Source organism: Brassica oleracea, chromosome C4 (genome assembly GCF_000695525.1).
Source record: "Brassica oleracea var. oleracea cultivar TO1000 chromosome C4, BOL, whole genome shotgun sequence".
Classification (NCBI taxonomy): Eukaryota; Viridiplantae; Streptophyta; class Magnoliopsida; order Brassicales; family Brassicaceae; genus Brassica; species Brassica oleracea.
Genome location: NC_027751.1, coordinates 33,803,957 through 33,815,226, shown reverse-complemented (window position 1 = coordinate 33,815,226; position 11,270 = coordinate 33,803,957). Strand labels below are relative to the sequence as shown.

General features: G+C 36.6%; 2 protein-coding genes across 2 annotated transcripts; one reads left to right on the top strand and one right to left on the bottom strand.

Annotated features, from left to right (window-relative positions):
• Positions 1 to 1,114: 1,114 nt before the first annotated feature.
• Positions 1,115 to 1,915, top strand: LOC106341085 (dirigent protein 18). The gene has a single exon (XM_013779898.1). The coding sequence runs from the start codon at positions 1,181 to 1,183 to the stop codon at positions 1,913 to 1,915; it is 735 nt and encodes a 244-aa protein (XP_013635352.1). The 5' UTR covers positions 1,115 to 1,180.
• A 780-nt stretch (positions 1,916 to 2,695) lies between these two features.
• On the bottom strand, positions 2,696 to 4,438 carry LOC106340577 (PLASMODESMATA CALLOSE-BINDING PROTEIN 1). Its single transcript, XM_013779429.1, has 3 exons — positions 4,076 to 4,438; positions 3,876 to 3,909; positions 2,696 to 3,059 (listed from the first exon to the last, which is right to left on the bottom strand). Exons 1-3 carry the CDS (start codon positions 4,371 to 4,373, stop codon positions 2,822 to 2,824), a joined length of 570 nt encoding a protein of 189 aa, XP_013634883.1. The 5' UTR covers positions 4,374 to 4,438; the 3' UTR covers positions 2,696 to 2,821.
• Between the last annotated feature and the right edge of the window lie 6,832 nt (positions 4,439 to 11,270).

The window sequence follows — 11,270 nt, the reverse complement described above, 5'->3', positions numbered from 1 at the left end:
TAAACAGTTCGTCTAAACAAGTATCTTTCTATTTTATGGTCTGAGGTCGTCTGGGCCGAGCTCGTCTAGTGGTCGAGGTCGTCCGAGACTTTGTCTGTGATGAAGAGGCGATGCTCTCCTTTTCTTTACTTTCTGTACTTTTCTGAACCTCCTTTCAATGAGTCTGCCGTCTTCTATTTATAGTGACATACGTTTTGTCTTCTAGCGAAATCACCAATTGTTGCTTAATGGGCCGGGCCTGATTTTGGGCTTAGCACTTAATGGGTTTGTGCTAAGCCCATCTCCAACAGTGATGAGGCCCTCCTCCTCGACTCTGGTATCACTGTGCCTGCTGACCCTACCCTTGGCATCGAACCAAACTCCATCTACTTCACCCGTCATGACCGTGTCCGTAACTATGTCCAGGAACCTTCATGCCCGGACATCTGTGTTTTCCATCTGGCAACAAAGAAATTCACACGCTTCCCCATCCTCTCCTACTTCAATCCCAAGGATGCTCTATGGTTTCTCCCCTGTTAATTTGCTTCTCTGGAATTTCCAGGTGTTGTTATGTTTGTTCCTTGTCTGATCTACCTTGCAGCTCTTGATTTGTTTGTTTCTTTTCATTTTGGTGTCCTTGAGAGACTTCCTGGTTTAAATTGGAGGTCATTAAAGCACCAAATTAGTTGTTAACTTGTAATTCATATAAAATCTGATTGGTGAAGTTTTGTCTTCAGAGAAATTCATGCCTTTTGTGTTATTGATTATAGTCCGGATTATAATTTCCTCTTGTTGTCAAAAATAAATAAATAATAACTGTAGTTTGCCTTTGGATCATATAGGCTCATTGCTTTTCATGCCATTAAGCTAATCAACAATTATATATCTAAAACCTAAACCACCCAAATCTGATTCACTTGTCTAACATTAATTATAAAATACTCATTATAAAATAACCATTTGATGGACTAAAACAAGAAACCATAAGAGAGTCTCTAGCTATAATTAACTTCTCCATTTCAACTACTTCACAAGCCTTGAAATGTAACAACTTCACAATCACTTTTCTCCTTATTTATAAACCTGCATCAAATCTCAAATAACACAAATCTTTACTGCAAAACAAAAGAAAGAGTTATCCAAAAGAATCTATACTGCAAAACAAAAGAAAGAGCTATCCAAAAGAAAAGCATTCTCCAAAATGACCAAACGTTCAACATTCTCACTTTTAACATCAATCGCTCTCATAGTTGCTCTTTTTTCTGCAACAATTGCACTCGATCCTGCCCCTGAAGACCCGATATTCGAATTGTACATGCATGATATACTTGGTGGAAGCAGTCCAACGGCAAGACCCATTACTGGTTTGCTTGGAAACATTTACAACGGCCAAGTACCATTTGCTAAGCAAATCGGTTTCGTTCCACCGGAAAACGGTGTAGCTATACCAAATGCGAACGGTGCAATACCGACGGTTAATGGTATCAACGGCATTCCTCTAGGCACCGGTTTATCCGGTACAGCGTTTTCAGGTCAGAATCTAAATGGGATTCAGACACAACTGGGACCTGATGGTCTGAGTCTTGGCTTTGGAACGATCACAGTGATTGACGACATAATCACATCCGGTCCTGACTTGGGTTCTCAGCCACTTGGCAAAGCTCAGGGGGTTTATGTTGCAAGCTCAGCAGACGGAAGCACACAGATGATGGCTTTCACTGCTATGCTTGAAGGTGGAGAGTACAATGATAATCTCAATTTCTATGGAATCTATAGGATCGGAAGCGCCATGTCCCATCTTTCTGTGACCGGAGGAACCGGAAGGTTTAAGAACGCTTGCGGGTTCGCAGAGGTTAGGCCGTTGATTCCTTCGGGGCAACACTTTGTTGATGGAGCAGAGATGCTGTTGAGGATCATTGTCCATCTTAAGTACTGAAACTTATGTTCAAAACTTGTAACTGAATGTTTATAAAATGTGTGATTCATCAGTTTGCGAATTGAGAATGTTTTCTTCTTGTGATGGTCACAACTCAAAAGAAGACTTGGATTTTATATGATTTGATACAGCAAACATCCTATTATGAACTATTTATAGGAGCTAGACACCAAAAGTACAATCAGAAGGTCTGTATTTATTTCAGACGTGCTTTGGTCCGAGAATAAACTTAGCATATAAGAATACTATAAGGCCTCTGATGTGCCCAACCAAACATTGGTCGCTAAGCCGCTACTTCTCCTATAGGGTCACAACTCACAGGTTTACACAAAACACTCCCAAGAAATTAAAGTGGCTGCAGCAAAAACTAAGAAGAGAGCTCCACCCACATATCACACCTGTATTAAAAATGCCACAATATATCATCATTTTGTGTGACTGGATCTTGTATAAACGTTTTCTCATACCAGTTTCACAGAGAAATAGTTGGCAAGGAAGGAACACGCCGCACGTGATTGCAAACTATGTTGCCACTAATTAGTGTCCGCTCGCAACTCCCCATGGAGACTGCGACACAGATTTGAAAACAAGGAGATGGATCAGGGTTTAAAGTTTAATAAGCTAAAGCTTGTGGTATATTGTTAGTATAAATGCACATCATTTTTCCTCGCAATAACTATATTTAACTTATGATTTAAAATTTTAAACCGGCATTTCTAAGTAGTTTTTTTTTTTTTTTTTAACATGATAACGTTTAACATTGTGGGCTAAACAGTTTTCCTATTTCTTTTATAGATAAAAAGAGTACAGAATAGATCATCCGATGAATACTAAAAAACACTTTCCGTCTAATTACCCATTTAACAAAAATGTTGAGCCCATACAATGAATACAGAAATCAGAAACCTATATAAACCACAAAACGGAGACCACCAATAATACTACTGAGACAGTACTCGTGTTTATATAAGCTCCAGATTCATCAGTGTTTGTGATTCCCGGCGGAATTAGACCATTGCCACCTATCCCAAACGGTGATGCCGTGGTGCCAGACGGTGGCCTCAGTGACGTCACTGGAATGTTTCCGGCGGTTGCTGTCGGCGTTCCACCTACGGTTGTGGTCGAAGCTGACCCTCCAGCGTTACTGTCATAGCAATGCAATTAAGGAAAATCATTTCGCTGAATGAATAACTTAGCTATTAAACGAATGTAATTTTATATATTTTAAGAATACTACATTTTCTATCTTTTCCCCAGAACTAAACCAAAATCTTTTTAAAAAATATCAAAAAAGATAAGAAATTTAAAGTTATGAATTAAGAACTATCGAAAGTGTAAAGAAACCGAATAAACTTGTTCTTCAAGAAACCTCTAAAGTGCAACTAAAGGTCTATTTTAAGAGGACTTATTATGCTTTTTCTTTTCTTTTTCAAGAATTCTAACTGTTCGGTGTTTTATTTCCATACTTGTGTACTATTCTGACCAGAAAAAAGTGAAAGAAGAACTAATAACAGAATATTAACAGAGATACAGACACTAAAAATGAATGGGACCCATATACTGAGTCACTGACAAGGATCTATACCGTTGAATGATTTTCCCAATTCTACAGCTAAAGACATGCAAATAGTACGACACATGAAATAGATTCACATATTATCGGTCAAATCAATGAAAAAATCGTGCAGTAGAATATTTAAAAAAAAAACTAGGGGACGAGAAAATGTTTTTTTTTTGCTTATACTGACGGGAAGAATTTTATGTTAGTTAATCTCATGGTCGCATAGCAGCGAATATTTAATGAAATTATATTCAAATCAGTCTAAACACTTATATTTCAATCAGAAAACTGTAAACATTGAGACATCAAAACTAATCGATTTAAAAATGCGTATAAACCTTAATTTAACTGGGGTACAGATGTAATATGCAGCAAAATGAAGACATCGCATAAAATTACCTCAAAGAATTTGGGTACACGCATGATCCGTAACCTACACAAGAATAAACCAAGTTAAAACCCAAAACAATCAATTTGCAAACTTATTCAACCAAGCCAAAAAGGTATAAAGCATAAATGATACAAATTCTGAAACAAAAATCAACAAACTGAGGTCAACTAACATAGATACAACCGGAATTAAGTACATGAGAACATACTTGGATCAGTTTTGGCGATGGTGGAGGTGCCGGCAAAGTTGCAGGAACCAGGAGCCATGGCTCTACGCTGAAAATAGCTGTTGAAAGCGTAAGATGCGTGAGCCTGAATGGTGTTTGGGAGGAAACATAAACCAGTGGGCTGGATTGGAGCACAGTCCGCTCCAGCGGCACATGCGTAGTCTAGAGCTGCCTGAAGCGCTTGGCTCGTAACATCAAACCGAGCAACGCACCACATCGCGGTGGAGGAGGGGAGGAGGAGAAAGAGGATGATGGAGAGAGATTGGAGATAGAGAGCCATTGCAATGCAAGCGGTAAGAGAGAGGAGTGAGAGTGAAGAGTTTGAGTGTGGAGCCTTACCACTCTCTTTTGCTTTTGCTTTGTTATTTCTTTACTTTTATATTCTTTTTTGTGTTTCTGTTTCCTGAGGTTGAAATTGAGCTTTCCGAATTTTTATTCATTTATATAAAGCTTAGATAAAAGATATATGGACAAGTTGCTACCCGAAATTATGAAACCAATCACTAAGAACTTAAAATTAAAGTGTGCAAGAAAGTGGAACTGCAAATTTATAAGGTGGATTACTGCATTTTTGTTGTCTTTGATGATAATTCAGTTCCATGACTAGATGGATTGCTTCCTATCGTCTGAGATAATACGAGATAAAGAAAATGCTATACTCATCATATGTAAACTTCTTTTGTTTGTTGATTTGTTGGATTTTGTTAAAGGAAAGTGGGTCACCCAAATGGTATGAGTATATTATAAATTTATAATACCGATTTTTGTATCATACTAGTATTCTTAAAAATGAGTGATAATACTTTCAGAACTAACTAGAGAAGTTAATGGTATTTCATTTGTGGCTTTTGGACTAAGTTTTCTTTCTACCTCCAGGTAAAATGAAATACTTTTACTAAGTTTAGATATTTCCATATTTTAGGATATGTAAAAATCTAACCTAATTTCCAACTACTTGAACATATAAAAGGGGTTTATAAATTTTAGAAGAGTTGGATCGATTATTCTACACTTCAATTTTAGTAACAAAAACTAGAACATGGGTTTTTTGGCTTATAAGTTGTATTTCCTGCTCCGTTAATCAACAAAACACTATTTTTGATCATTGATTATTGTTCCTTGTTCAGTCGCTACTTCTGATTTCCATAGTATCACGGAGAGCCATGCTTAAATTTACCATGACAACTTGACATTAGAAAGAGGACTATAACAAGGACTACATGGTGATGACAAGAGGTGAGCATGAACAATCTTTGGTCACCTCAGTCAAAATCAAATTAAGAGCTTGATGCAAGCTCAAATTAATCCAAAAACTAAATCTCTCAAATAAGAGATCGGATGTAGTACTTATGGATCAAATCCACATGGAACGGGGGCACTCAATAGATCAGATTAAATGTAAGATCAAACTAGGTAAAAAGATATTAAAGCAGTAAATAATTAAAAACAATAATTAAATATAGATGTAGTTTGTGAAAATAGATAAGACATATAAGCTAGACTTTCAGGTTTAGGTAATCCAAGTTATGATATAGATGCTGAGAACATGTGATAATCAATCCTCGAAATCTAATGCAATTATAAGATCTCCAGCTCTCACTGTGAGACTACAAGTTTGAATATGTACAATACTTTCATATGCGATACGAAACGAGTGTCGATCGATACACATGTAAGATGTCGATCGATACGCTTCCAAACATGCGTTAGTGTTCAAATCGATAAGTTCACTAAATTGATTAAACAAGTGTGTCACTGTGCCTAATAACCTAGCTTAACAGAATTACTATCAGGTTTGAGCCTACTCTCGCAATTGTCAAACTCCTATATCATGATTCTACTTAGCTACTCTAGAATGCAAGCAATAAGCTCTAACTCTGTGAAGGATTCTAGATAATAACCTTAACAGTTTTGTAATGAATAATTCATCATAACCAGTTAAACCCTAAGTCTAACAAGTATTCTACTCAGACATAATCAAGCAAAACATAAAGATAAACAAGATGAATTCCATAATTAGATTAGAGATAGAAAAACCGGAGTTTCAATACAATAATACTCTCAAAGAGTTCTTGATCTTCTCTCCAAACATTACAAAAGCTTTGATATACCATGGATTTTACCCACTTTTAGCCATGGTATATAGATGTTTTTAAATACATTATAGTTGTTTTGGAGTATTTTTAGAGTGTTTTCAGGTTCATGTACGTTTTGGAGAAATATGGTGATTTTGAGGTCTTTTGGAGCCTTTTGAGGTGCAGAGCTTCATAGACGCGTCAGATGTTTAGATACGGATGGAGACATTCCCACTGTGCGATTGAGCCCATATTTTGACAGCGCTTTGATTTAGCTTTCCAATGCCACTAGTTTGAGGTCAATCCAACAGTTAGATCAAAAGTTATGCTCGTTTTACTGAAGAGTGGTCAGTCTGTATCGTGAGAGAGAGAGCTGTCGAGGAGATGAAGTAACGTAGATCGACGGTGCACCCTTGGTGTCGATCGACAGTGATTCCAGAACACGGGCCGAGTATGTTTCAAGGCCGACTTAAGTCCAGAAGCAACCACAAATTACCAGAATACCCATGGACGACTTAAAACCCTATTTATGTGTTTTCTAAGGCACTGTTGACGGCTACACTTTCTTTACATCTTGTTCTTAGTTTATGTTATGAGAGAAGGGAGGAACTCCTTCAGAGTCCTCCTAAAACTCCTTTGGTTTTATCATTGCTTTCTATTTTATATCTATTCATCTATGATTTCTATGACGAACTTCTTGCTTGAATAGATCCACCTATTAGTTTTAGGGTTCAGATAGTCATAAGGGATTAGCCCAAAATATAGAACTACTAAGTTGTTAGGATATGAATCAATTAAAATTTTCTTAATGCATGTGTTCTAGAATAGCTAACTAGGACCTTGCCTATATATATTAGGGCGCAAGCGGAAGCTTAGTTCTCTGTCTGAATTAGTTTACATTGTGCTAGGATTGCTAGAAACAAGCGGGAGATGATTTAGGAATACTAGTGAACCGTTCAAACCGCTCGCTAAAGCTTTCTAGAATAAACGTCGATCGACAACTCAGTAGTTGTATCGATCGACGATCTAAAGGCGTATCGATCAACAGCTTGTTAATAGCGTCGATCGGCACTTTCTCAAGATCAACAAGTGACAGCTGAGACCTTAGATCTAGACAATAGTTAATCTAAACAAACGTGAGTTCTAGAATATCCAACCTTAGTCTCTATACTACTATAATCCTGATTTCCTGAATAGAAACCCTAAGTCTAGCAAACCATCATTCCATCAAACCCCAATCAATCAGTTGAGCAATTACTTTTCCCACACCCCTGCTATTTACTGGTTTATAATCTATTATCCTAGCTTAATCAATAACTATTTAGATCTAGTGTGTGCTTTAGCTTCCTGTGAATTTGATCTCTAAGTGCTACAACTCGACCTCTTATTTGAGAGAGTACAAATCACTCCTTATGATAATTTGAGTGATATCAAGCTTCTAAGAATAATTAAACCTAATATGTCTCTTCTTCTTTCCTAAACAATGGAATACCATATATATTTTAGGTCAAAACACGTCAGGGGCAATCTTCTAATTTGTGGAGGGTTTTGGGCTCAATTTTTGATCTTAGTCCACAAGGCCTTCTCGCATCGGATGTCGATCGACACCAAGGATGTGTGTCAACCAACACTTCCTCTGGGTATCAACTCTATCTTCTCTTCATTTGCTTAACTACGGGTTTATCTTCATTTAAGCTCCATTTAGCTCCATAAACTCTCAATGCTCCAAAACACACCTAAGCCTGTAAAGACTCTAAAATAGACTCCACAATGGTACATCAAATTACCTAACAGATCGATATGCTCCATTGCAGCCCTAACCAACCTGTTCGTAGAAAATTTGCGATCAGCATGAACATAGAATAGACAGCCGACGATCTTTACAAGATCCTACAACACCGAGCTGAACCACTGCGTAGCTACATACACATTTCAACAAGGAAAAGGTATCAATCCTCGGATGTAATGCCTCGACAGTCATCTCCATCTTCAAGAGAGACGTGCTGCCGGATGAGGATGATACAAGGAGCTGAAAAAGTAACAATGCAGAACCATGGAGGACGTACTGTCCTGGGCATGGGCACAAGTAAAATGGGAAGAAGATTCAGCACATCGGTCAAAGCATTGCTAAAGACAAAAATCTAGGGGAATGAAAAGAGTGGCAAAGTTGACAAACCCTATCAGAAACCAGGAAAAGATGCATGTGGCAGAAATCGTGGTAGATACCATAACCGACCTAAAGAAAACCAGAATTGGTCAATGTTTAGAGGCATGTGGGCCAGGTCAAGTGACCTTAGAAGATGAGCACCAGAAGTATTCTGAAACAAAACTAGTGGTGCGAATTCCACAACGACCATGATCACAAAATGGAAAATTGCATCTCACTGAAGATGAAAGTCAATGAGATCCTGAAGAAAGAATAGCTCTTGGAATTCCTTTCCGACAAAGCCAAAAACCTAGGAGAACAACCAACTGCCAGAACTACTTTTCCACCTCGACATGATATTCAATCAACGTAATATCTGGCAGCTCTAAATTAAGCGGCACTACACATGCAGCCACCAAGACAAGCATCATAAGTGACAAGAATGGCAAAGAAACCAGGAACGTGAAACACACGATCCTAGGAACCAACTCAATATGCTTCAAAGCAAAAGACCCGGAGAAAATCATGGCTCCCCACCATGATGTCATGGTCGTATCTCTCACAATGGCAAATTGTTTGTTGAAGAGGATACTAGTGGAAAATAGAAACTCCAATAATATCATGTTACTTGATGCCTACAATGACATAGGACTGGAAAAGGACGCCATGACCTGGAAAGTCATGCCACTTATAGGGTTCAGTGGCAAGGTCAAGCAAAAAATAGGAGAAGTTGTACTTCTCGTTTACGCAGAAGGAGTAAACATGTCTACAAAGTTTCTGGTAATCGAGTGTGCTTCATCCTAATTTAGATACTTAAGCTTGGGCCCTTGTTGATGTACTTGGCCTATTGTATTGTGTCTTCAACATAGTGGGTTAATACTAGCACTCTCTTCCGGCTTTGAACATTGGGCTTCGATTTCTGGAATAAGCTCCATGTTTTCCTTCGTCGAATTCCCTTAGGACTATTTTAGCCTTGTCGGGTGTTATGCATCCCGGGTATGGGCAGGTTAATGATCTTCTGATAGCTTAATTATCCTTTGGATGAAGCCCAAAGGCTATGTCTTTGTCGTATTACTCGGAGGTATTAAAGTATGTCGCATAGGAACTCAGAGTTCCTATCGATTCCTCTTCTGAACATAGAGGTTTTGAAGGTTTCCTGTTGTGATCCGTGTGGATCTGTAGATTTTTTACTTGAGAACCAAGATGCTTTAAGGAAATTTTACTTTGATTCCGGAAGATGTGTAGATTTTATCCTTGTGAACCCGAAGGCTCTAAGGAACTTTTGCTTTTATCCCATTGGATGCGTAGATTTTATCGTTGGGAATCTGGAGGCTCTAATATCTAAAGAATTAGTGTTTTGATCCCAGAGGATCTGTAAATGTTATCCTTAAGAACCTAGAAGCTCTAAGAATTTTTGTTTCATGACCCGAAGGTGAATTATGGATGTCTATATTAAACTTAGAGGTTGTATAGGCTTTTTCGTATATGTCAAGGTTGTATTTGTTTTGGTCTCAATCCCGGAGGCTGTATTGACTTGTTATGACATCATGCAATGTTCCCTGGAGGTGGACCACTGTCGATGCAAAGGTAATTTTCCGGATGACTGTATCGAGTCTATGTGTTGATGTAATACACATGGTACAACTTGCTTTTATCTTCTCGCACCAGGATGGCACTCTCTGCATGCTTAGGTTTTGTTAGGTGGAGCAACAATACTTCTACGTACTTGGGCCTTGATAGTAGGTGTTGACATCTTTGATACACTATTAAAGAAAAAAAGTAAAGGGTTTTGGTTTTGATTAGTTTATTTGTGCAATAAATGATGAAGATGAGATGTTAGTAAAAACATTTTATTTCAGAAAAAGAAAAAATAACTATATTTTCGTAAATAACTTGAACTTTAGCGTGAATAGATCAGACCAACAGTTAAAAAAAAAAAATTAATTAATGTTTGACTACAAATTTGAAGTAATGTTTGGAAGAATCCTAAACTAAATGACAGGAAAGTCGACAGTTTGAATAGGATAAAATTTCGAGATTAGGAATTCATGAAGTATAGTAAGGTTATTTCCATTACAAATTATATTTTGAAAAATAATTTATTATAATGTTTTTGCAAAAAAATATGTAGAAACTTCATATTTTGAGTAAATTATTGATAATTTTTCTCGTACATATCAAGCTTCTTGCTTTAGGTAATTTTTAAACCATTTTCCATTGTGTTTAATTAATTTTTTTGTCTTTTGTTATTAAATTGGTTCATTTTAAAAAGTATCAAACCGTAATTCTGAAAATAGTACCCATAAACTATAAAATTTAAATTTGCTCCTAAATAAATTTACCCGTAATTTTTTTATATTATTGTACAAATATTTTCAATTAGGCATAAGCTTTGATATTTGTATAAACTCGGATTGAGTCCTTTAAAGTTTCAGATATTCTGATATTAAAGATAGATGATTCATTCATGAATTTTTTATTTTTTGGGTTGAATTGGTTTGGTTCCATTCGGGTTAGGTTGATTATGTTATTTAAGATCCGATATTTACTCATATACTCATCGGATACCTTCAGATCAATTAGTTTTATCTAAAAGTAACAATAAATATAATTTGGTTCAAGTATATACATAAATTATTCAAATTTATCCAAAAAATCTAAAATAATATATATTATATTTATAATGTTAATCCAATATTGAGATTTTATAAATATTATTATGACCAATATTTTATACATCTTTATATTTTTAAAATTCTAGATACATATATTGTTCTCGGTTTTGTATCGGTTCGTTGAATATATGAAGTTAGGATCCCCTCGAGTATGTAAGTCGGATCTTGATAATGTAGAATTTTTCCATTTTAGGTAGAGGTATTCAATTCGATAAAATGAAATTGAACCAACTAAAACCAAACCAAAGGTATATGGTTTGAATATGGTTAATATCAAATAA

Coding starts and splice junctions, on each gene's coding strand:
- LOC106341085 (XM_013779898.1), top strand. CDS start 1,181: ATGACCAAACGTTCAACATTCTCACTTTTAACATCAATCGCTCTCATA.
- LOC106340577 (XM_013779429.1), bottom strand. CDS start 4,373: ATGGCTCTCTATCTCCAATCTCTCTCCATCATCCTCTTTCTCCTCCTC. Junction 3,910..4,075: donor CATCGCCAAAACTGATCCAA/GTATGTTCTCAT, acceptor ATTCTTGTGTAG/GTTACGGATCATGCGTGTAC. Junction 3,060..3,875: donor GTGTACCCAAATTCTTTGAG/GTAATTTTATGC, acceptor TTGCTATGACAG/TAACGCTGGAGGGTCAGCTT.